At 36.1% G+C, this 27,794-nt stretch overlaps 1 protein-coding gene across 1 annotated transcript; it reads right to left on the bottom strand.

Moving 5' to 3' along the window:
* Positions 1–11,596: 11,596 nt before the first annotated feature.
* Positions 11,597–27,734, bottom strand: LOC115918578. Its single transcript, XM_030983725.1, has 7 exons — positions 27,542–27,734; positions 27,033–27,110; positions 25,545–25,772; positions 24,882–25,085; positions 17,957–18,080; positions 17,528–17,572; positions 11,597–13,454 (listed from the first exon to the last, which is right to left on the bottom strand). Coding segments are annotated over exons 1-6 (828 nt in total). The 3' UTR covers positions 11,597–13,454; positions 17,528–17,571.
* Positions 27,735–27,794: the final 60 nt, after the last annotated feature.

The raw sequence follows: 27,794 nt of genomic DNA on the forward strand, positions 1-27,794 counted from the left end.
TTGTCCCGCTTTTATTAAAACCAACTTTATACCAGGTTGGACTACCCTTTTGGACATTCCAAAGAATAGTTCTTCTCGAATTCAATGAAGGAATATAGGCCAATGAATTTGAAAGTAATTTTTGCTTGCCTCGTGTAGCCACATCTATTGATAGCCATGTATATATTTACACCTGGGTTGAAAGTGGCATACGTGGATATACATGTATATCCTGCAAAAGGACAGTAGCGCAGGGCTGGAAATCGTCCAGAGATTATTAAAATACCACGACACCTCCTCTTACCAAACTGTGGCTAATACATTGACCTGAAAAAATTGTGATTCATCGGAGACGTATCCAACCCTACGGTCGAGAAAATAATTGAAGTATGTAGGCCTACAAGTATTATTTACCTAAAGTTAAAGTGAGTTTGTACGTGATCATAATGGCTGGGACTATTTTAAGAATACTTCATTACTTTGATTGCAGTATTATTTTTGATGTTTCAACATCGTATGCTAATTGATTCAACAACATTGATGTGCAAGTCGAAATGTATTGGTCTCGCTGAAGCATTTGATTGTGCCGCTCTGTGGCACCGAACCTGATATATACTACAACATTTTGGACTCCATGTAATTACCGTGGATGTTTCAATTGTGTTTAATAGTTTTTTTATTGCTTTTTTAGAGCGATAACAGGGATTTATAGCATTTACCTTGGGCATCAGTCATCCGTTTGGGAAACTATTACAAAAAGACCAGTCAAGCAAAGCTGCAAGCGAAGGATTTGCCTGACAACATCAGAAAGAATAAATACCTTTAAAAGAGCAATTACTTATCAGGTCAAGAGCCTGTCTCAAAATAATAAACCGACCAATTTCATTGATAAGATTTGACGCCTGTAAGTCAATTGTCAGCCTGACTCCAAGGTCGGATCGATTTTTACCCCATCTATCAACATCCACCAAATTTGTTAGTACATAGAAAGTGGTATGACCGGACATTTCAAAACACATAAAAATACTTACGAATTTTGTCGTCGTAATGGGTTGTCAAACGAACTTTAAATATTCGTCTGAAAAAAATAGTATGATTTATTCTTAACAGATTCCCCATCTATAGTTACCGTTGAACTGTGCCCCGCATGTTGGAAATTATTTTTTTCCTCAGTTTCCCCCTTTTTTTTGGGGGGGGGGGGTGGGGTGGGGGCATGGGTTGGAGGTGGTGTATGTGTAGACTGTCAAAATAACTCTACTCTTAAGGGGCAAGGAGTAAATCCCCTTCCGGCCCGGGCAATCTGCCCTATCAAAATGTTGACCATTTAGTTTTCAAACGGTGTGTTGCAAGACATCTCTAAGGGTGACACGACAGAGATTAAGTCATATCCGATTAAATATTGACGGAGTAACGTCGATTTCATGAAAACCGAAGGTTAGAAACGACGGAAATATGTAATTTCATGAGGAAATAGCATTTGGAAGATATTAAAAAGAGTTTCCTTCTCGCTCTCTTCGCACGCTCGCAAACTTACGAAACTGTATGATTTCAGGCAGCAAAATGCCCGAATAACTCCCTATGTTGGCAATGAGGTGCCCGAAAATCTTTATTTGACAGCAAGGTACTTAATTGTATCTTATATTTTGTCATCGAAATGTTATTGTTACCACGCCCACTCGCTTCACTCGTTTGGAGCACAAAATATCTTCTTATTCGTGTATCGACTAAACCGAATATGTGGGTTTTTGTATCCATCTATATTCATCTGAGAGGCGCCCGCATTCATTACTGTACATGTATGTCTTGTCTAGTGTGTTTTTACCAATCATGAAAATGTCATTTATTGGCTCCCTCGCTTCGCTTACTTGCAACATTTAATATCAAATATAGCCGTACATGTGTTCATGATAAATGACGAGTGCTAGAGCGATGCAAACTGAATCTTCTGTGATGAATTTGGGATTGGGGTGACGAGATGCTTTTTTTTTTTTTTTTAAATGCCGTGACTGAAAAAGGGTTACAAAACACTGATCTATTTGGACTAAAGACCGGTGCCCCCTTTTCCTCATTATGACTAAGCCCACGCTTTGCTACTGGCCATTAAATACATATATATTCTAACATGGCATATACATTGAAATACAAGTATTACTCACAACCATTCTAACAGAGGAACAACAAATTATGCATAAACATAAAGAAAAAGAATACAAATTTGTGTGCTCACACTTACTGTCATGAATCGTCGATTCGAGGTATGGACAGGTATTTTATTAAATGATTATGACACGCAGCAGCAGCCCACGAACTTGATTAGTCTATTTACTGATGACGATGATGGAGCTTAATTGCTCTACAATGTCTCACAAATTCAACGTTCTAAGTCAGTGTTTCAAATTAAGATTATTTTTTCATTATTCTGAAGTTAGCAGTATTATTCTTGAGATGATGTCGTAGCGGAAACAGGAAAGTATTGAAGACTGACATGTTTGTTTGATTTGATTTGATTTATTTATTTAAGCAGGATAAAAGCCCAGTTCAGCTACTTGGCTGGTTTACATTAATGGGTCCGTACAATACATGTAACAACAAATTACAACAGATGCTAAATACAGTCGTTCATATAGTTGGAATATTTCGTTTTACCCCAATGTATGGAATTATTTTGACAATGATTTATTTTTAATAGATCTAGATACTAGTATACATTCTCAGATTTTATTGAATAATAATTTGCCAGTGTTTGTTTTGCGTGACTGCTAAAGCAGTTGTATACTACTATGCTTATCAACTAGGGGACCGACGCCCTTAAGTCATAAATGACAGTAATGAGGATTTATGCCCCACAAAAGGGCACTAATATGGCACATCGACACGGTTTTGATCCTGGGGCCTCACAGTTACGAGGCCATTGCGCTGCCACTGAACCATGACTGTACGCAGCGGGGGCTAAAACAAAAAACCTCTGTACGGCCATGCATTATGGCTCAAGGCATGGGCACACAGAAGATTTTTTATTTTTTTATTGTTGGGAACTGCCCCCTACCTTAGCCTCCGCTGGTTCAGTGGCAAAGCTTATATGGAAAATATATCGTGCAATATTGCATATTTACTTAAAGTTTGAAAATTGTATATGACTTAATTTCCTATAACCCCCTCTCCGTTGCTTCCTTCCTTTGCTGAGGGTTAGGGACATGATAGATCAGCACCTTGATGGCAACACTGCTACACCCCCAGAGGCTACACCATCTATAAACTACTTTGACGAAAATTGTCGGTAATATTTACTTGTACCTGAATACTGCAGGGAGAGTGAGCTGAATGGCGCAGCATGGTAGGTACTGATTGGGGGATGGGGCCCAGGGTGATGGGTCGCGTACATTATTGGGGCAAGCCTTTTTCTTTATTTGTTCGGAAATGCATGTTTTCGTCAAATATTCGGGGCCATGTGTCGTCCCCCATGGCTACGCTAAAGCCTTTGGGGTATCCACCATTCAATATTTCCCTTTCTTGTTATGATTTTCTTTGCTTAATTAATTTTTATGAAAGTAACCCTCATCCCGTATTATGATTAGCTACACTCATCTCGTATTTGAATAGCGACCTCCTTCCGTATTACGAAAAGCGACCCTCATTTTATCTTATAAATAGCGGTCCTACGAGTAGTGAACCGCAATATAAATTATGAATAGGCCTATCGCCCCTTCTTCATGTTCATGAATAGCGACCCCGATTTCGTATTATGAATAGCGGTCCTGATGAGTAATGACCCTGAATTCGAATTATGAATAGCGAACCTCATCTCACGTTATGAATAGCGGTCCTGACGAATATCGGCCCTTTTCGTTTTATGAATAGCGGTTTTTCGGGTATGGGAAGTTCAATGTTGTAATGAATAGCGATCCTTAAGAATAGCGAGGTTACCCCCATTTTCCGGGGATGATTGTCCAAGGGGTAATCGTCCTGATACGCCCCTATTCTTCGAACCTTTACACCCACACCCTCATATACCCACACCTTCACACCCTTATGCTAATACGCTTACGCTTCCTGATACGGAAGTTGACATACATTTGACTTACATGTAAATATTAAGTGAGGAGTATTTGTAAATGACTATTTTTTTCCTTGTTTACTTTCATCATAATAGTTTATGTTATATATATATATATATATATATATATATGTAATAAAGTATAGTACCAACAATTATTGCCAAAGACTCAGACTGGACTAGCACTTGTGCTAACTTTCGGTACTCCTTCAACAACAACAGTTTACACATAATATTTTCCTTCATTTTTACATAACATACTCTATAAAACAATGCTTATCTTATTCATGTGTAATGTTTTGTCTTTTGTTATATTGCTATATTTTATGTTATCATGATTGATACATTTAAAAAAAATTGTTCTTGATGTTGTTAATAAACTCAAACTCGAACCTTCACAGCCTTACACCCCACACCTTGACACCCCCACATTCAACACCTTAAAGCCCATTATCCTCACACGCTTACATCCCACATCCTCAACCGTGAAGCACGTACACCATCATACGCCAACATCCAACATCCCTCAGCTTTTCTCTAACGAACTGTAGGTCGATCCACGTCATAAACTCATGTGCATGATTTTACATTGCAAGAAAACGTGAATAATGTACCCCTCTCTACTGCAATATTGACGATGTGACCATCTAACATATTTATGATGATTTTACCATTATAATTTACAAGCTAATGAAAACAACTTTCTTTATTTTAAACTTTTGTTTTTTAGTGAATAGCTGTAGATGTTTGCAAATTGTCTTTTATCTTTTTGACCGTCTGTTGTACTACCAAATCATCTCGTAGATCTACACATGTGTAGTAAGCTAATCGTCAAGTAGCTGCCAAACGTTTGGTGATGGTTGTGCCTTTTGCATACGTATGTATATTAAGCAAATGATTTCCTTCGGAATAGGTGAAAAATGTTTTATAGGTATGACATGCATGTATTGCGCGTGTGTGTGCATGATTAATTGAAGCGTACGAGTATTTTACAAGCCCCCTCTAAGAGCCCAAATGGTGCCTTTTTTTAATGTGTTCAAAACTGTAAGGTGATATTTGTTTGGCCTTAATACGTTGCTGACAGACTAGCACCTTGATTCGTGCATGAAGATTTTTGAAAATATAATTCAGTGACGTAGAAGAAGTGATACATGCTACAAATTAAATATATATAAGAAAGTAAATTACAAACACTGAAACATACTACACAAATAATTTTATTTTCAGTCCAAACTTTTCAGCCGTTATATATTTTTTTTGTCCAGCGGTTATGTATCAAGCTAGGTCCGAAAATATTGTTGCAGTGGATAGAGACCGCCCTCCTCATATATTTATGGCCGTTTCATCATTATGAAACTGCTGAAAAACTGCAGAGAGCTATATGATGCACGAGAAATGGTCTTTCTGGTATTGCTTGTCCTGCATTCCATGGTGAGGACGTAGTCCTATCTGGCTTATATCCTTTTTATTTATTTTCTTTCTTCAGGAGGAGGTTCTCATGTATCTTATGCAAATTATAACGATATCTATAAATCGACTGAAATGTCGTCGACCCCTTCCGTCACTAATGTTTTTTTTACCCAAAGTAGAATTCAATGTCATCTCACCTGCCAGGGTCTTAAAACCCGAAGCAAGTCATAAGCTACGGTCAAACGCCGTTTTATTTTCCTTTTTTGTTGTAAGAATGCCTCGCGTACTTCTATCGTCATGCTTACGGCCATATTGTGAGTTTTTGTTCTCGCAAGATGGTCGTACGTGTAACTGACAGCATTCTCAAGATCTTACGATTTGTTTGTATATTTTAATTGTCGGGTTACAAAAAAAGCGCTGCATAAATTGTGTACGTACACCTTATGAGCACCTTACGAACGTCTAACGTATGCCATGAGTCGTTCGTACGAAGGACATACGAGTAGTCATACGAATCAGCGTTCGTAAGGCGATCCTACAAACGCCGTAAGAGCCCTGTATAAATAACTTAAGGCGTTCCTACGATCATCGTAACAATTTGAGGCTTCTAGAATTGTCTCTCGACTCTGCGAAATCTACGGAGATCTTGCGTGATTATTACGATGTTATTACGACGTTCGTACGGCCATCTTACGAAGAGAGGGTTTCGTACGATGTTGAACAATATCTTGGACAAGACCATCGACCAGTCTGCGAACTTATGAACGGTCTACGAACGGTCTGCGAACACTGGTTTCGTACGGCCTAATTCTTAATGAGATCTTACGAAATGGTCTGCAAATCGTTCGTAGCAGTTCGTAATGTTATTTGTGACCAAGTACATTCAGTAAACAAAATCACAGCTTAATGGAACCTATATACCGGGATGTCATGTCACAATGATAGTGCCAATTATGTGATATGTCTGCGTCGGCTCACATAGGCTATATATACAACAGAAATGTGTAGGTGGAAATACAAAATATGCATGGGTTCCTTTATAGTACGAGAGACCCAGCAGGAGGCCGCACCATAATGATGAGGCATAGTGCAGTCTCTCTGAATGTAGCAGGGTTTGTATTGAGTACGATAGACCCCGGTGGTATATTCGATATTCGAATCGTACTTGACGGAGCTCTGCGGATGAGGCACAGTGTCCGACTTGCCTTTTGCCTGACGTTCTGGCAGAGTAAATTTTATCGCAGATCGTTGTTACCTTCACTCCTAGGCATTTGTAATCTTTGGCCCTTGGTATTGCATCGTTGTCAAGATGATATTCGTAGATGCGAGGAAATCGTTTACGTGTGATGGAGAGGACAGCGCATTTTCTTGACATTGAATTTCATTAGCCATCTAGCAGACCGCTATGACAGCTGCAGGAGATCTTGTTGCAGAATGTGATAGGCATCATCAGTCACGATTTCTCTGTAGAAAAACAGTTATTTTGTAGAAAATGCAGGTAAGGAATATGGGAGGTAGTTAGATTGGTCACTCTTGTGACCCGACTTGTGAGATGAGAGTCTGTTTCGACTGTGATGGTATTGCAGTGCCAGTGTTACAACTTTGATGAAACAAGAACGAGAGCGCAGGAGCAATCTCATAGGCAATAAGCTTGAGAAGCTCATGTGGAGTTTCGTCAGGCCCGCTTGTTTTAAAAGGGTTAAGCTGCTGCAACTGTTCCTCAAATTCCTCTACTCATCTCATGTCGATGTATAGATGTCAGATGGATGGATAAGGAGACTGGAAGATAAGCTCTCTGTATTTTCATGGATGAACACGGTGTAGAAGTAGTTGTTCAACGTCTCAGCAGTGTCTGCCGCTGCGGAGAACATTCTTGTGCGTGGCGCAGGAAACGTTTATACCAATCTATTCGGTTTGGCATCTCCTGATGTAGGACCGAGAGGAATTGTTATTGTCAGTTAAGCTTACTTCAATGATGTTGTTAATGTAGTCACCATGGGATAAATGGACTTACGTAGCCACTCGATTTCGAAACCTTCTGAAGACTTCCCAAGCAGCTGTAGTATCCTGGCGGCGAACTTTCTTAAACAGACCGTCTCGTTTCCTCATCTTCTGTTTAATGTCGCGAGTAATCCAGGGGAGATGTCTTCGCTCATCTTTTACGGGATGAGCTCAGTTCATACTTTTCTGAGAGAATGAATTCCGTTGAGAAGTCTCTTGCGGCTTGTTAGAGTATACATCGGCTATAAATTCAGATGATGGTTTATCAATGTCATTCGCATAAGTACCCCGATCACTAATGTACATCTAATTTTCCCATGTTTTAGGTTGTATACCTGTTATCATTTAATTTTTGGCTAATAGATTTACTTTACGGTTAATATAGATCTGTCTCTTTAAACACCATTTTGAATCCCAATATGCACGTAATTGACCGGTGTCCCAACGTTAGACTAGAATTTAAATGGTAAAATAAGGTCTATATAATTGTATAAACTTAAACCATGCTGGTAATGATCAAACAAAATTAGACCCTTGATTCTAACCCCAGGACTATATAGATGAAAATCTAGATCCAAAAATTTAAATTTTATAGGTTTAGGTCTAATAAACTAGAATTGCATGACTCCATGCATTTACCGTTACAGATAGTAGTTGCTTTACCTGTCTTTAGACCCATCAACTATGGGGGTATTAATTTAGAAAAGGTAGGTTAGCCTTTCTTAGCTGGATAAAAACGTTTAAAATAACACAACTAAATAATAATTAAAACAATTATTTAAAACAAAAGAATGTCACATTTAGCATTCGTGACGCTTCCTAGCAAAGAAACAGACAAATTAGTAAAGTAAAAAACATTGCATTTTTGGAAGAAGGCTGCAGTTCCTTCCAGATCGAATAGTGCATAAATGTCAAAAAATGTAATAGGAAAAAACGACCATGGTAATAATACGTTCTTTTATAGCGCTGACGTCTGTCTCATAATGACACTCCTGGCGCTCCATAGCAACAACCAAACAATCAATTTAGAGAAGACGGGCGTTTCTGGAAGAAGGCTGCATTTCTTTTCCTATCGAAAAGAATTACAAACAATATGAAATGGTCATGGTTAAAGTGGGTTCTTTCCAATCAAATGATGCATACAAGTCAGAAAGGGTAATAGAAAACAGGAAAAATTTAAATTATGAATATAGTGAGCTCTTTCATATCGTTCATGTCTGTCACATTTGACACTACTGGCTCTACCTAGCAATCGAAACAAATTTTTTTTTAGTGAAATAAAATTAATGGCGCTTGTTATGACAGCCACACCTCCTTTGAATGGGGCATACATTTCTGAAAACGTAATAGATAAAAACAACAATTAAAAAGGGGGAAGAATATATTTAGGCTAGATACTGCAATCGTAAAAGGGCTCATTGAATTATTGGGAACAAGAAGATTTGTAGTTATTTCAGGGCTATATATAATTTAGAATATATATTCGATGACTAAATAAGGGTTCAACATTATATGAGTGAGAAAATTGTTTTTTTCCTTCACTGTACACAACTGTAAAGTGTTCAACCTTAGACAAGAAAAGGACAATAAAAATCGTTATTGTGTCATTATAAGAGATTAGCGACAATTAAACGTTGCAAACAGAATACTTTGCTGTGAATTAATTCGAAGTTCACTCCTCAATCTCTATAAATCAATATTGTAATTGTTCATAAATTTGTAGCTATGTGTTGATTAGTAGCAATAGTGAAAAAGATGCCTGGATGGAAATTTCAATAGAATTTCAAATACAAAATGTAAAGTGAAAATCAAAGAAATGAGCGGGTTTATCTAGCCCTTTGTCCTGAAGAAAAAAACAAAGCAGTGATATATATTTTCCTTTATGCATCGAGTAGAAGCATTATTTCCCGTCTTGCTCCACGCTACAGTCAGATGATGCTTGGAATGAGTGGCTGAAAAAAGGAACTTGAAATTTTCCGTATTACAGCCTTTTTCTTTGTATTTATATATCTCCTTCTTAAGAATATTTAGAAGCTGTTCAAGTAAAACATTCAATAGACGTAAGAATTAGTTACGTCGGTGTTTTTTTGAACATGAATGCTTTTCCAAATCAGCCACAAGATTAGAAAATAAGGAACAGAAAATTAAATAAAAGAAAAGAAAAGAAAAGAAAAGAAAAGAAATTACCAATAATATAGTGTATGTATGGAGGCCTAATAAATGGAAGGTAAACTAAAGCTGGCCATGATCAGTGTATATATATGCGAACGTAATATTTTAGCAAATGCTAGTGCATGTGAATAGATGCGTGTTTACACATGGAGGTGTGAAATATATATATATATATATATATATATATATATATATATATATATATATATATGGAGAATTTGTTTTATGCACAAGCAACTAGAGCTAAAGCTTTAACAAAAATGTATACATCAGAATCTTTCAGGGTATCTTTACTCTTGCCATTTATTTCGCATTTAATACACCAATAATAAGTAAACGGATGAAAACATGAAGGAGATGAAATCAAAATAAAGGAATGAATTTACAATCAAATACAAAATAAAACCATGTACCAGCGAAAGCGCTTTCACAATTATGCATACAAACATCCATCTATACATAGAAGGAATTGAATATTTTTACCTGCTTTGTGTCACTTTTTTCGGGCTGCTTTACGTTCTGTTGTCTAATAATATTGAAGTCAGCAGACAAGTAAACATTTTCCCCAAAAGATATTTGACTGCCTCACTACCAAATACAGTTCATGCATAATACTTCATACAGGAAAGCGTTCAACACATCAAAGCACAACTTCCAAAACAGATGAAAATATTACAAGAGCCTGCACGATCTAACTAACAAATAACAAAGGAAAGTGGACAACCCCATTCTATAGCCACGATAGCGAAGAGAAAGACTAATATGGACACTTGGTAAGAGTTATGATAGAAATTGGAGCATGATGGTGAAAGATTACAGTCGGAGTTGAAACGTAGTAGACGTCTGTATGGCCTCTTATCCTTGCTTATTTCAGTATATTTCAGCGCCTTTTAACAACAGCACGAGTCAACTCGTCATTTACAAAGCTATTAACTTTGTTCTGTAAACTAAGAAAGAAATGTTGACCTGGAGATAACTGGCACATTCCATGATGTGAAATGTGAGAAATGGCATAATAATATCAACGAACTCAACATGCACTACTAATGCAGTTAGCGTAAGAGAAAGATGATACGAACAAATACACGATTACTTTTTACTACAAATATACATAGGCTATTGATATAAAATAAACATGATAAACTAAATTAAAATTAAAATCCACATAAATATAATATACCTTTTGGCAAACTGCTGCAGATTCCAGGCTCAACACATTTATAAGAGTATCAAGCATTTCACATGGACCTTAAATCATAAGCATAGAACCAGTGGCATATCCATATTTAGTGATGTAAAGAAGATGGGCGGAATACTTCCCTAGATAGCCGGGACCAAGATCGGAACGGCAATACTGCGTGCAGTATAAACATTGTAAGTTGTATTGATATATATATCTTTATTTTATTTTATTTTTTTTATTAATTTTTTTTTTTTTTTTGGGGGGGGGGGGGGAGGGGTGACCTCTGAAGGGTTAGGAAGGATATTGGAAAGGGGCTACACCTTCTCCATAACATGTTGCATATGCCACTGATGTGAGATTCAGCATTCTGAATATCGCTGTTTAATCACCTAACACTGTACACGGCATAAACTTGAGTATATGAACTAAAGTCAAATCTGCCTCTATAAAAAACAACTGTCTATCATCACCTATATTGCCTCCCTTTAGAACTACATGTTTGTAGAATAACATGTCAGAAAACGGGCACATTTCTACAGTGACCGTCTGCATTTTCCCTTGAGAGGCCTGAACAGAAATCCATTTCTCAATTTTGAATAAATATCCTTTCTAAAAATGTTATCGTCTACTTCACATAATTGTTTCATTTTTATAGTTGTCAACTTTTTGTTGTAATATTTTGTTCTAATCTAGTCTGCGAAGCTTTTTATCTCTAGAGTACAAAACAGATTAATCTAAAGATATAGTCTGAGAGCATAACTTACATGTACTTTCATAAGTAAATTACTAAGTAGTAGTAGTAGTAGTAATGGTTTTATTGAAATAAAAATCAATCGCGGCTCGAAAGCCGAATTACAGGTTTCGTACAATAGTAAAAGCAAACATCAAAATTACAGGAATCAAAATAGGTAATAACATGTAGTAGTGAGATCATAATGACAAAGATTAATTACAATAACACAAATTATTTTCTTACAGGCAGTGCACACATTATTATGGATTTGTACCATTAATACCATAGCACGACATTATAGCTTACAATTACTCATTATAGTTTCTACTAAACGATTATTTATTTCAACTATTCACAACATTTCATCATAATTATATACAATTTCTTAATTATTTTCCTTATTTTAAAAGTGTCATGTATATGGTTGCAGGCACATTGGTAAAGTTAATTTACACTGGATCGCTTTAGCATTGTATCTTGCAAATACAAACATTCATATTCAAACAAACATTGCATTATAACTATCTCCTGCAATTAATCTTGTATATTTGAATGTAGATTTATGTTAACGTTAAGACAGTTCAGTTGTTCTGCACAAATCATTTATTTCATATGTACATCACTTACTAGAAACTATGTTTATGTGTGCAAAAAAAGTAATAATTGACGGGGAAAATATACAAGAACAAATTTTACACATATACTCATCATCAAAAGAGATGTGGTAAATATCCACTTAAATATTCGAACTATGTTATTACAAATTCATGCATTACATGATGACACTTGTGTATTTACAAGAACAAAGTGCATAGTTTGTGACAAACTATACTCGGGAAGGATCAGATAAAATTTACAGTAACAAAATGTATTTATCCCCGACGTGACAGCAGAAGGTCTTAAATCCGGTTTGAAGACCACACGCTTGTAGATCTAGCTCGTCACTGGGGATTGGTTCCTGCAAATGTATTTGTACCATATATAGGCAATCATGTCTTGAAACAGGAAAATATTAGAAGTCCATTGGGTTGTAAAGCACATTATCAACCATCACATCAGCCAGGTTGTCATCATGATCATTGCTTTCATTATTAATCAAAACATCTGTATCACAATCATTGCTACACATTTGCTGATCGTCATCCTCTAGACAATGGTAAAAAGGGTTTAATTTAGACGATACAAGTGGAAAATCGCCCCCCTTATTCACTTCATCATGTTCAAAGTCATCTGCAGAATAATATCCATGGTGTGTATTTCCATTAGAGGTTGTACCTTTAAAGGGATATATTACGACAACCTCTTTAGTAATAGCACAATTTCGTGGCATTCGGTCGACTGTCTTACCTTGTTCTCCGTTTGTTAGCGGGTTGTAGGACAGGGAACATGCCCCAAGGTGTGAATTTACTAAACGTGTATTTTGTGTCAAGTTTGGAGAGAGAGTAGAAGAGTGAATCACATGTCTTTCTCGAGGAGGAAGGGATGGGCCTTCCTGAACACCAACCGATATCGGCCTATGTGGTAATGGGCGATTGAACATGGGCATCATCTTCGTCCTCTGCCCGGCATTGATTGTGTTTTGATCTGTCATGTCTTCAGCATTCACATCAGTACCCATGTTTGGTGTTGCTTGATGTGTATGAGTCATACTGACTGCGTAGTGATACGGATTACCTGATGCGTAATTATTGTTCCCGCGCTGTAAAGCAGTTAATTCAAGTGAGGTATGTAATGTGGAGGAGTTGTTGAGGTTATTTGGCGTTCTGGTAACATGTTGGGATCTGTTAGGTAATATGGTTGGTTGGGATTCGTCAATGGGAGTTTGTGGGAGAGCTCTGGTACGGTTGGTCAGGTCGGATTCTCTGGTTGCCGTTGTTGATGGAGCCGCACTTTGCTTATGGATTTTTCTTTTCCTGCATTTCCTGTAACAAAAATGTAAATCAAGTAAGTTAATTGAAATTAAGGTCCCCTTCTGATAAACAATTATGTAGTCAGGCTAACATGATGTGTGTTCATCTTAATGAATCTCGCTGTTTTTACTTGAATAGATTAAGGACTAATTGCTATGCATAGTTTCATTTATGATGATGACAAAACAAATGTAGTATTAGTAATAGTACCAACATAAAAAAAACTCTTATACTACTACAAATTTTAATTCCTAAAATGATGATAGTAATAATAGAAGTGATGACGTTAATGTTAATAAAAATGATAATATATAAACCCCCAAACAATAATTACAACAGCAATATGTATGATAATAATACTAATGATTGCAATGATACCAATTACACAAAGCGCCCTTACACCAATTTCTACAGATTCTCAAGGCGCCTTCAAAATAACTCTAGATTAATTCTTTCAAATAAAATCAACAGACATTATGTGAATCGATAGTTGAACCCTGAAAAATCGGAAACTTAAAGATGAAGTTGAGTTCTGCTCATGCGATTGCATTGTGAAAGAAACGGTGTGAAATCGACCAGAAAAGGTTTATCATCTAACATATAAGAATTTGTGTGTATTGCAAGGTTCTGGAATCATCAAATTGATAAAAAAATTGGCCAAGTCTTGGTAAAGTTACAAACACTGTACACAGAAAGATGTATATGGGACTACACGAACACGTGGCGTAAAAAACCTACCCCCCCGAGTTTTACGAGTTACACGACATATTTAGAATATAAAGGCATTTGAAGAGCCATGCTTTTCAGGGAACATGTCTTATCTGATGTTCTTCCACACTTGCATAATAAGAATGATAACGCTCACAATTTTTTTTCACCTCTTCCCAGAACTCAACCTTCTCTTTAAGAGAAGCTATATTAAATGATAAAGAAGTTGATGATTAGATCGAGCATGACAAACAAGATGCTAGCAATCCTGCTTGATGAATCAAATACTGATTATGACATGCATGATGCCAATGGTCAAAATATGTTGATGAACATGATGCATCTATCTTAACTACTTCCATTATAGACACGTGTATTGTGAATTCCATCGAAAGTCTATTTTGAGAATTAAGAGTATTATTTCATCTTCTTCAATCTACTTAAATTTTCTTCGTCTACTATGCACGTTTAAATGTCCATCATGCACCTGATTCCAGAATATCCATCGCTGCATTATGGTTTTATTTGTCTTGTCAAAATATTTCAGCCGTGACGAACTGTATAGGCCCCATTTCCTTTCGAAATTTCTTATCCCTGTCACAACAATATATCATAAGGCAGCTCTCCGACCTTCCTGATGATTAGTCTTTTTTTAAACTCGACATGAAAATTAAGACTGATCATACTAAGTAGTGATTTTGGAAATCGCTCATACATAACGTTCTAGACGTCATTTTCATATTCGACATTCTTTAAACTTATAGTAGTTACATTCTAACGTGCGTTAGTAGGAAGCTTTGCTTACATCTTGGCCTATAGTATATCACTGCCTATTTTGACCCTTGTACCATCCCTCTCCCACCCCCTCCCCAATCTATGACCCTGTTAGAAAAATCTGTCCTGGATTCAACATAGAGTGGTGAAGAGTGACGTCATCATTTTTTTTTTTGGGGGGGGGGGGTTTGGTATTTTTTAGAATTTTTCAATTTTTTTTTCTTCATTTTCCGAAAGAGCATCAAAAATAATGTCCAAATGTCAAAAGCCTATTGAATATGTTAATTATTGGCTGAGATATGACCATCTGCATATTAAATAGATTTCCTATACGAACTCAGTGTTATTTTGCTCTGGTTCATAACTTTACGAACCAGAACAAAATAACACTGCGCTCCTATAGGAATTGTTTTTATTCAGATGGTCATATCTCAGCCCTCAGCCAATACTTAACATATTCAAAATGTTGGCTTTCGACATTTGGACGTTATTTTTTATGCTCTTTCGGACAATGAAAAAGAAATTGAGAAATTCAACAAAACAAAAAAATTATATGATGTCACAGCTTCGGTACTCTATTGGAAGGGAAACGCTTATGTATTTCTTCACCACACCAGGAACAAGATAGACGTGTCATTCTAATGAGCCTCTTGGCATAGCAGAAAACACACCCTTTCAAGCGCACACACACGCACACACACAAGCCACACCAGCATGCCCACATCTATTCAAACGCACCAAGACAGTAAAACATAAATTAGCTTTGGGTTTAGCATTATAAAACATTCATTTGAAGATCAACGTGCTTATAACAGGGGGAGCTACAAAGAACATTGATATATTACACACAGAAGCAAAACACAAATACAATGTTAACTATGACATGAATAATGAGGCTGAATCTAAAGAAAATGTACGCTTAATAAAGTTGCATGTAGCTACTTGTCCCATGTTCACATCGCTTGTATAGAATAACGATGAAGCGTGGGAAATCCCGGACTAGACCGAAAGCTCGCGAGACCGACAGCCAATAGCCCAGCATTGCTTTTTAACTGCTTTTTTTTTTGCTTTTAATTTTCATGTACATTTATTCAAATCAAGCACATGTAATTTCTAGGAAGAACTTTTTTTTATTTTTATAAATTAGTTCCACATAAATGCAACAGCTTGCAATTCTACTCATATGTTTTACTACTTTTTCAAAGAGTTCCTTTCTGGTAGGCCTCTTACACAAAGGTTTATTGGATCATTATGATATGCTCATTTGAAAAGAAAGAATTTTTACTAATCATCAAGCAATTTTTTGTATTTTTTCCAAGATATTCTCTAGGTAAATAGAGATTTTACTAGTTTAGATTTTTATCAGTCGCTATTTCTTTTCCCAATCTAGAGGTGCTCTCAATTTCTTTTTGAAGCTTCTAGAAAGCTGATATTCCTCTTAAATTAGAGAATTATGAACGTGATTTTACAGCTATGTATCGGTTTAAGCCACAAAATACAGCAGTAAATCAAACCACACTCTGCAGCTTTTACATTTTGAAAGTTATTTATTTCATATTATATACTCAATACCTCGGTGTATAAACGTTCTTCGTTAATTCCTGCCTGGCATCTTTAGTTAAAGTTGGAGTGTCTTACCCTAAACATGTGTTAAGTTTCATCTACCAACCCACATGCCTTAAATAGAAAGCTTCTTCTTGATAAATCTTTACTTACATCCCGTTCTACGTTTAATTTGTTAAGGTGGAACCAAAAAGTTAGAAAAATCTATTGCTAGGCTTTACATGGTTTATATACACGATGTAGTTAGGCCCACAGCCCAATGGCATTTAGCACTCATCCTCAATTTCCTCAGTGTAACATACAAACATAAAATTGATTAATGGAATATGATTGGCAATCACAATTTTTGTAAGGACTAGTGGAGCGGCATAGCCGATGAATTACAATTTTAAAAAATGTTATCGTGTCAAATGATTGTCTTTGCTTAAGGAGCAGATTTGAATAAATAACAAGGCATCTCATAAATCGCTCTTTAGTCGTGATAGGGCAATGGCAGCCATCTTTCAAAAACTCGAAATGAGGGCACTCTCCATACAATTAGGTCTAAAATTTCAGAGAATGAAAGTTCTCTGACTTGTTACTAAAAAGAAATCACGTTAACTTTTGTATCTATTCACTCTGTGTTCATATCCACCCCACTACTTGTAATTTTGCGAGTAGGATTTAGGTGTCAGGGCTGAGTTATAAATATACTAGAGCCCAACTGCAAAACTGCTCATTAAGTATTTGCAACGTAGTGATATTTTTTCCAAGCTTACGTTAACATTTTGAAACATGTCTATCAAAGTCCTCGGGGTAGGATGACTGAGATATTTCTATATTTATGTATAGAATTATGGTTACATGAGTGCTGCATTATGGTGTTTTCATCACAAAATGAAGAATATCTGTTCTTTATATTTTGTAGTTATGCCACTTCTATAAAATGAATGCCGAATGATTATAAATGCATGCAATTGAGTTTGGAATAGATTGCAGATAGCCATGCTGCTTAGATTTTACAAACACATTCACCAAGGGCAAAAAGTTACAAATCTTACCTTCAGGTATCATTCCATTCCAGTCAATATGTGGTCACTGAAAGTCTATGTATGGTAATTATGAAGTTTTTTTTTATTTCAACCAAATTCATTTAAAAAGTTTACTGAAATGAAACGCAAAACGCTCGTCAAAATTACACCACAAGTTATATTTCGACTGTTTTTGATATGCCTATGTATTTCAATGTGATTTTGTCAACGTTATTCCGTCTTCAGTCTCCAATCTCTCCAACGCAGTGCTCCCATTCTTCTACGACATATCCTCGTTGTTTAAGGGAATAAAGCGAATACCGTATGCCGTAAGTTGACAAACTTTTGAAAAGGAAGAGGCTTATCGCGCCAATTCGTCAATTATAAATGATTGCATATCAAATATAGTAATAGTTTGCAGAAACTGATTATGGAATTAAAAAGTAAAGAACAACGTACCAGACAGCAGCACATATGATGCAAATGGGGAGAGCGGTGAAGAGAGCGATCATGGAGGAAGAAATGGCTATAGCTGCATTACCCTTTTCACTAGTCATCGAGTGAGAAGTATCTAAATGTTGTTCTGTATGTGTTTAAACGAACAAGATAAGAAGTGAAAACATCGATAATCAGTTGGTAGTTATTCGTGTTAATGTTACGAGGTGTAAACTATCACAACAAATACTTTTTGCTGACTCCTGAACTCTCTTCACTGTGAGACTCGTAAGAAATTTATATTGTCAAAATTCGTAGATTAATCAATCAAATTTCGGTCTCGCAGCAGAATGGAACGTTTCATAGACATTATAGAGTAATGCATATACAAGTATAATATAGTGGGAACAACCTTTATATTAACTCTTTCTACAACCGTGCAGAAGAATTTCCAAATTAAATTATTTCTTATATTTATATATATATATACATACATTTATTTAGTTATTTTCTAGGAGTGGCGAGGAAAAGGAACTTATAAACAACAGACTGTCCTGTGAAAACAAAACAAATCATTAAGACAAAAATGGTGTTCTAGTGAGCATTTTAAAAGTAATCATATACAAAACCATTCATAATAAACATATCAAGATATCCAGATTCTGAATATTGATGGTTGAGTGGGTGCAAATTTCTGTATGTTTGAGTTTGCCGTGGCAATTTTTTTCAAAAAAAAGTATTTTATTTGCACTCGAAGTACAAAGTACTGGATCAAAGGACATGTGACACAGGAGTTGAATGTGTTTTTTTGATAACCATGAACATCATTTGTTCCTTACCCTCTTCCATACTGCATTCATTATGCCCACCCATAAGAGGCAACATGGACATAGATAGAAAAGATGTATGCAACAAAGTAAACCGACACTGGTCGCGTGAAGGAGGTTGAGGCAGGCGTGTAGCCCCTCCTGGCTTAACCAAGCAATAATATTACAGCATGCATGCTGTGTACATCATTATTAGGTCACAATCTCCTTGCTAATTTCTGATTTGTATAGATTTAGTGATCTTATATTTCAAACATGCTTAACTCCCGTATTATTGGCCTAATTTATTCCTCACTTTCGTCATATTTTCGTCCTATTATTATGCTTCTATACAAATGAGGTTATTAGTTATTGTTAGTTATTATAAGGATTAGATTGCCCTCTAAGTGACTTTTTTATGTTTATCCAAAAGGCTTGTTCACCAACATCTGAAAGGACAATTTTTCCGTATTTTTTCTTTCTGTCAACAGGGTCTTTTTTATCAGTGCTTGCGGGTGCAATTCTCTTCAATCTCCATAATTTACGTGATCTCACTGCATTAGCCCCTGGAAATTGGCTGTCTGATGACTAGTAAAAATGTTACGTAATGGAATTCCCGTAGGTTTAATTTTTGGAATATTTAGAGCGAGCAATAGGAATTCATAAAATCTTAGAAAAAGGGGCGAATTTAGATTCTGTGGTTTAATATTTCCCCTTCAATGATTGTGGTGTCATCATGATGTAGGTTTTCTCCTTCCGAAAACTCAAAACAACCTGAAAAGGTGTAAGATATTGGGTATGAGCGATTGGAGGTGAAAATAAACGAAAAATAGCATCTGACAGGATTGCCACTCCAGAGGAAAACGTATGGTACTTGACGTCACATGCAGGTTACATAATTATGGTTTGTTACTACTAAAATATAAATAAATAATACGATCAGAAAAACTGCCTAAAATAGCATGGAAGTGGTAATTATGCAAAATCATTCCCATCTCTGGTGGTGTCATATCCTGCGAAAACGGCTCAGAATGTGTATATATCTTACCCTGTGTTGTTTCAGCGTAGGTACATGATGTACTATCTATAAATCATGAAAATAAGTAGAAAAGTTCAATCCCATATTCGTCAGTGGCGTACATGTTTGAGTTTTATTTTAAAGGCAATTTTTAACAATGTTAAATCTGAGATGCAGGGCCCTACGTGTCTGTGATATGGTGTAATATTGAAGCCCTACAAAAAATATACTGCCTTAAAAAAGTAAAAATCTTTGTGTGACCAGTTACTCCATACTCATTTTCCCTAATAGACTGTGGTGTTATAAAAACCGTTAGGAAAACGAATTTTTAAATTACAATTTCCAATTGTAAATATCTTGATAATCAGACAGGCGATCGGCTTGTAAAAGTCAGTGGGTTCCTGACTGACCTAAAGATTAATAATTATCATTACAGCATGAGCTAAATCCAGGATTTTGCTTCAGAATTTGAGACAAAGTTACCCATTCCCTTTAATGAAAAGACCAAGGAGTTGTAAGGCGTCAGCCTTATATCCCAAACAGATTGATAAACATCTGATATAAAATTTAAAAATACCTTGTACCAAAAGAAATGTTGTTTTGCAAACAGCATGCCAATAATCTCTCTACGTTTTAATTATAAAGATCTTAGTATCAACGGTTAAATGCAATGAACTTGTTTGTATTGAATATGTGCTATTATCGTGTCATCATTCTGATATTCTGGAAACACTGAAGAAAAAACGGCTTTTATGAAATAAATATAATTTCCCCCGCCATGTAACTCTTCCTTTTTCAAGTTTTGCTTCCACAAGATTTAATGTACGGCATCCGAGCGTGTAAGAAATAAAATATGCAACGTAAAATATTATTAATGCTAAATATATTACTCATTGCGGATGTAGTATCGAAATAATATCGCTAGTGATATTCGTTTGTCTCGCAATGTGGTCAATAAGGAATCTAAAAGATCACGACGTTTCGTGCGCCGCTGTGTATAAAAGACGCTTGCTTACATTAGTTTTTATCAACTGGCGAAGTGTTGCAGCGGCGCACGAAACGTCGTGATCTTTTAGATTCCTTATTGACCACATTGCGAGACAAACGAATATCAATAGCGATATTATTTTCGATAAAATGTTATTGTAAACACATAAGGACAGTGCAAAATGTTAGCATGGCGAGTGTGTCTGACCAACGTTGGGGCTTGTGCTTTTTGTAAATGCTATTACATTTCTGGTGATTACTATTGGATGTGTAGTATTTGATCGTGAAATGCAAACAATTGTCGACGTTTGGCATTCAACAAGATTTTGCCCGAAAGTTGTTTGGATAGAAATTTACCCTCATTTCGTCCAATTCAACACATAATTTCTTCATTGTAATGATAAGGCCTGTCCATAAATTTCATAAACTTGATTTACACGTACAGCACCAGATGTTGAATTGAACGAGGAAGTGTCGTGCTGGGAGCCATAATTTCTAGGTGCTGTACTTGTGTGATAAAAGTTTGCTATAAAAGAAATCAGGTTGCTAGTAGAAATAACAATGTAAATTATTCATGTTTACAAAACTATTATATTGGGCACATTAAGATTATTCGCCTCTACACGCTGATTTGTAATTAGCGACAGATCAATCATAGCTCTACCTTCGCGCAAAATGCAAAGACGCCTTCAGTTTAGAATGTACAGTGCGTCCCAGAAAAATACAAAACCGAGAATATATCGATGTCTTATAACTTAATTACAACTATAATTAATAAATGACACATATTTGTAAAGCTTAGATCCTCTTCTTTCATTTGATGCAACACATGATGAATTTCCACGAAAGAGTGATTAAAATTAATTTGAAGAGAGGAAACCAAAAAGTCATTTGGCGGACGGTATCTGAATTTCAAATAGAAAATCACATTTCTAGAAAGTTGAGTTCCTGCCCTTTCATATGGCACCTCAATCAGGAAAAATGAGCGGGGAATAACAAAGTTCTGTTTGTTTAAAGTGATGCTTGCATTTCCATGATTTGATTTTAACAGTTCGTTTTCACTGGCCGCCTGCCGTAGCAACAAGCAAAATTGACGAAAGACTTAACTCCGTTTCGTTGAAAATCAGGCACGCATGAATTCTATCGTCTATGTGTGATCGTCAACGAAACGGAGAATAAGTCTTTTGTCAATTCAGTTTGTAATGTTGATAAATGTCTCGCTTTTTATTTTTTGTTACATAGTTCAAAATGAACAGAAATAAAAAAAGAAACAAGAACAAAATCATTATATTAGTATACAAGAGTTGTGCGCTGCAAAAGTAATGTAATTCAAATTTCATGTTAGACATGGCTTCTTAGTCTTGATATCGATTTTCCCATTATGAAAAGAACGATGGAGGTAGCAATCGTTATTTCCTTTTTTTAAAACTTAACCTGCTCCATATAATAAGGTAATATACATTCACTTATATCTATAGCTTCAGTTGCCCCCTCAGGCCATTGTTCGTTTTTCAGATTTGGAGAAAATAAGCTCTGGACATCACCTCCCGAGGTGGGTACTCTGTTACATTTAACCCTTACTGTACTGGGGGGGGGGGGGCCGGGGAGGCCCCCCCCCCTCGACATTTTCGGAGATTGCGCCGCAACCGCTTGAAATTTTGAATTGTCGTTTCATGACTTTTTCCCCTCAAGTCTTACGCACGTTTTGATACCCTTTTCGTCGCAATCGGATATACCTGTGAGGTGTTACATAACAATCAGTATGCGCATGTCATCAAAAATATGCTATAATTGCATATATTCATGAACAAGCAGAAATGTGAATACAGGTTTAGATGTATTCCTTCCTAAGTGGGTGATATGAATTGATATCGAATTGCTTTTATATGTTTCTCAAAGTAACTTGATGTATTCCAGAACAAAAGAATACATAAGAAATAAAAACAATAGATATAATAAGAAATAAAAAAACAATAAAATACATAAGAAAATAAATATTTGAAAATCGCGTCAAATTTGCATTAATTATCATTATTAATTACATCCAAATAAATATTTTGTGTTAGAAAAGAAGTTTCATATGAATAATGAGTTTCAACGTTCAAAAAGTGAAGTTTGACACGTTTTCTGTAAAATGCATAAAATTAGCATTTTGCATAATTAATTAGGCTATAACGACAAAAATTTGCATATTTGCAAAAAACTAATTACACCATCTTGTTCGTTACGTAAATATCTACAAACATGCAAATTTTCGTGTTCATCGGACATCCGACGGCCGAGATCAAAGGGGGGGGGCCTCCCAGGCCCCCCCCCCCCCCCCCCCAGTCAGGAGGTGCTCAAAATAGCCCAGTACAGTAAGGGTTAAGCCTATATTCAACTAATGGGAATTTTGTATAAAATGCCATTTCCAAACTGAATTTTCAAAGGATTATATTTGTTATGACGTTTTCTTTGATGTTAAGCCTAGACAGCTAATATTGTAAGGAAGTCATTTTCCGCCTTTCATTTTCATTTTAACTACACTTTCTTGTCTTTCAAATGTATTTTAAAGTCATATTTCAACAGATTGGCCTACATACTATAGGTTTCATTCAAATTCATGAATAGACGTTCAAGTTTGAACGATTTTTGTCAACTCTCTGCTCTCATGGTTCATTTTCATTCTTTGATCATTCAATTTCGTTTCATGTCATTCCTTTGAAATGTTATTTCATTCAATTTAGAGAGAAATCAATTCAATTTAGTGACGCGAAGTTGTCATTCAATTTTGCGCCAGCTGGATAGACGTTATATAAATCCGGTTCTGGACCTAGGCTTTGATTCGACATCGTGTTTAACGAGGGAAGTTAGTTTGGATTCTAACCTTTTCTTAGCTAAACATAATCTTAGACCCTTGTCGGGTTATTAAAAGGGATATAGTAAAATACGGATGTGTATATTCTGCAATCTGTTTTACCTAGTTCAAATCTTGATTACCTGATCATCATTAAACAAGTTTTACATATTGATATATATATGTATATATATTACTTCAACAAAATTCCTAGATCAATTTACACCATTCGATCATCCTTTGTCGCATCATATACAATGCATGACAAAGTACTAACTCGGTTGTATGTAGTGCGGCAATATAACAATGTGAGGTATATATTGCAAGGTCTCATGAATCCAATTTATGTTGTCATACGTACCTTGCGTGGTTGTTGGTCCAGTGGTTGCTGCAAGGTTATTTGTAATTTCATGATAATCTTATACAATTAATAAGACGATTGAAGTTATTTTTAATCAGCGTATTGATGATCGCAACAATCGGGAATAAGAATAATTCATTTCACGATAGAAATATATTCATTTAAAACTTCTCGAGCATGGTCGGTGTGCAGAAAATATTAATCTATAGGGGAAATCCGTTTGAAAGGCTTAAAAAGCCTACCTAATATAAAATAATTAAAAACCTTCAATATATTTACAACAATTTATTTCCTTTAACGTTAATGATGTTTAAAGGGGAAGCTCACAGTATAGGTTGGCCCAAAAAGAACATATAAATCTTGGATTTTAAATCTTTTCAATGTTTAGGAAAATCATGTGAAGGATGCCGAAAACTTGGGAGTTTTGCATGATTTTACGCTTGGATATGACAAAATGGCAAATCTGGGATTTAAAGCACTTCGCACATATGGTGTGTATTAAAATGTCACTAATATACTTTTTCTAAGACGAAAGCGTTCATTTATATATGTACTCTTGAAACATCTTTTTACATAATTATATTTTTACAGACTTTTATACAAGAAATAGATCTACTACTTCATCAAAAACAGGATAACTGGACAAATATGGAATTTCAATAATCGAACAAATGAGAGTCTAGCGCGGAAGTTCAATCACAGAGATGCCATTTTGCAGTGATCAAGTACAAATAAAACAAATTCATAACTGTCTGTTTCCTTTTATAATTTAATATTTTTAGACCCGATTGTACTTTTCCAACTTTTTACAACTTTTTACACAAGTTTTGATCATATATTTCTATGATAATTTTTGGATGACAGATCCCGTCGCTCGAAAATGTGCAGTTTTTCTTTTATTCAACTTTTGTGACCTGTAGATAAAGGTTTTTGTTCCTTACTTGTAATAATTTCGCATGTTGGAATAGAATCGTTCCAGACAGGAAGGTATGAAGGCACCTTTGTTATGCACTGCAGTGTTCCACTTCTATTCAGCATGTATCCAGCATCACACGTGAGACGAACAATGGAACCAAACCATGTGATGTTAGAATCCCATGATCCGTGAAAGTCGTCATTCAGGTCACTGCAGAAGCCAACAGTAGCTAACGAGAAAACGAAGAAGAAGAAAAGAAGAAGAAGAAGAAGAAGAAGAAGAAGAAGAAGAGAAGAAAAAAGAAGAAGACGTATTACATCTGGAACCTTACAACTGTATGTAGACATAGCGAAATAAAGATTACGTTAAAAATGATATAATTTGTTTAATCTCATTTATCTTTTACAATAATGTGTCCCATCCATTTCTCCAATTTCGAGGACTATGGCCCGGTTCTTTAGGGCTAACGATTTAGTCCCCGCCATTCGAAATGTCAAGCTTTGGGATTCAGTATGTGAGGTTCAGAGTAGGATCGTAACAAGAGGGATTCACAAGGGATATTAACCATATAGAAGGGAAAGCAATCGATTCAAAATTTATTGAAAGCTGATACAAGCAACCTCAGAATTTAAAGGTGGATTGTAAAACTAAACCAATGTATGATCTACATGTAGCTCTCTCGGTTTACCATTATAAACTAACTGATGTGGAGCACATGACCGGGCTTCCTTCTTGCTGAAGGAGGATAGTCCGATTTCATCGGTTGTGGAGCAAAAGCATTCACTTCCATTGATAATGGCTATAGCCTTGGATGTGTCCTCTCTGCATGATGCTACACACTGGGAGGTTGAATCGTATGAGGATCCGTCCTGGAGTTGAATTTTACTCAAGTTATAACATCCTTTGAATCCAAGCTCTGTTGATGAATATGGATTTATAGAAAAATAGTTATTCAAAAAAAGAAAAGTAATCGTCAAACACAAAATTATGCAAACACATTTGCTGCTTTGCCCATTCTACGGATGTTTTCATTTAATAGTTGAACGTACTGCTAGGAGAGATGTTGTAAAGTAACCGTTGCATATCCCACTGATGAATAAAATCGCCCTTATTTTGTCAGATTCTTTTTCTGGTAATTATTTCGAATTAAAAGACACTAATGTGTATATCTAATTATTATGCTGTCATTTGCATATAAAGTTTTCTTTTATTTGTTGGCTTCCTAGTCGAATGTTTAGGGCTCCAAACCGCCATCTTCGAAATATGAGGACACGGAACCTGATCAAAACACAATAATTATAATGCTTTGCTCAAGAATATCAAAATGGTTAAATAAATACATAGGACGTATTACTTTTCATCCGTCTATAGTCTTGTTCAGACAGAGACGATTTACCCCGGGGTAAAGGTCGTGTTAAAAGCTAGTCGGGGTAAATATGATGAGGTAGGTGTAAAGGTCGGAGAAGTGACCGTCTGAACGATGGTCGTGTTAGCTACTCATACCTTTACCCAGACCTATTTACTCCTGGATTTATCAAGGAGTAACTCGCTAACACGACTAGAGGGTAGCGTACTAAAGTTGAACATGACTGTGGATGCTCTCACTGACACCCGGGAGTATCTTTGACTTTTCACGAGGGTTGTTTGTTACAATCAAAAATGAAAATAATTGAACGGTTTAGATCCGCAAAGCGGGTTGTGGTTGACTAGTGCGGGCGCCACCACTTCCGTAGGTTACGTTGGTCGGTGATAGGTCGTGCTGACTTAATCGTGGCAAGTTGGTCCAAGAGCGTGTGGACAACTAATGGACTTAGTGATATATACATGAGGTATTTTTAATGTTGCAGGGATTAACTTCACAGACAGGCAAACTCCGTCTCAACATGGTTCATGACTGATTCATCTCTATTGAAAAACAATCATATAATATATGAAATTCTGACATTCAGTCCATCTTTAAAAAAAACATACACAAGACAGGTTTAAACAAAAAATTGTATTTTAGCAAAAAATAAACCATGTTTTTCCTTTAGTCTTTGACTTGATGTTTCGGTTACATTGAATATGTTTAAATCATTCATCCACTCATCTCTAGGCCCATCACATATGACCATGTAAGCAGTCCCACCCCCTTACAGCAAGTCCCACGCACGTGCTCTCAAAGCTAAAGACTCACCAAAGCACTTGACTTTGACCGCCAGCGACGAATTGCACTCGTTAGATGATGCAGAGCAATCCTGCGAATGGTATGCGTCTGTCAGGATACATCGTAAAGGAGAATTAATTGCCTAACATACTGTGCTTGTTAATTTCATGGTACGAACAAATTACATATTTTAGTAATTGAATCTAAAGTTGATGCTGTATTATATTCTGTTAACCAAATCGACAATTTCGTTCACATTATGGAAAGTGAATCTCAATTTTATAATGTGGAATGAGGTTATAATGCATTCAGTAAAACAATGTCGAGTCTAATTGTTGTACATTCTATTGAATAAAAGATGAGCACAAACACTGTATTTAAAATGACTAGCGCTTTGAACGAACGCGCTATTAAGTATATTAAACAAAAGCATAATGAAGTACACACACACTACAAGAAAATAACCGAACAAAAAACTGCGTTAAAAAAAAAGGTCATGCCTAGCTTCTTACAATTATCACAGGTATGGGCCCGAATACAGTCCTGGTCAGCTCCTTCTAAGGAACATCCTCCGTGCTCATAGGACATTTCTTTAACGCCAGGGAAACCAAGTTCCCCGCAGACTACATCCGCCAACCGATCAGCTGAGGGATCTTCACACACTCTCATCCATTTCGCTCCTGACTCGGCTTGTAGTTCAAGGAAGCCCTCTGCTAGTGTATTGCCCCCCATGAGACGCCCAACTCGTGTTCCTTAGAATGATTTAAAGATGAATTTGAGTTTTGGTCATTT

The sequence above is a fragment of the Strongylocentrotus purpuratus genome, unplaced genomic scaffold (genome assembly GCF_000002235.5).
Source record: "Strongylocentrotus purpuratus isolate Spur 01 unplaced genomic scaffold, Spur_5.0 spur5_scaffold_13, whole genome shotgun sequence".
Classification (NCBI taxonomy): domain Eukaryota; kingdom Metazoa; phylum Echinodermata; class Echinoidea; order Camarodonta; family Strongylocentrotidae; genus Strongylocentrotus; species Strongylocentrotus purpuratus.

Coding starts and splice junctions, on each gene's coding strand:
- LOC115918578 (XM_030983725.1), bottom strand. CDS start 27,734: ATGGGGGGCAATACACTAGCAGAGGGCTTCCTTGAACTACAAGCCGAG. Junction 25,086..25,544: donor ACATCAGTTAGTTTATAATG/GTAAACCGAGAG, acceptor TTTTCTCGTTAG/CTACTGTTGGCTTCTGCAGT. Junction 18,081..24,881: donor AACATGCGAAATTATTACAA/GTAAGGAACAAA, acceptor AAACACATACAG/AACAACATTTAGATACTTCT.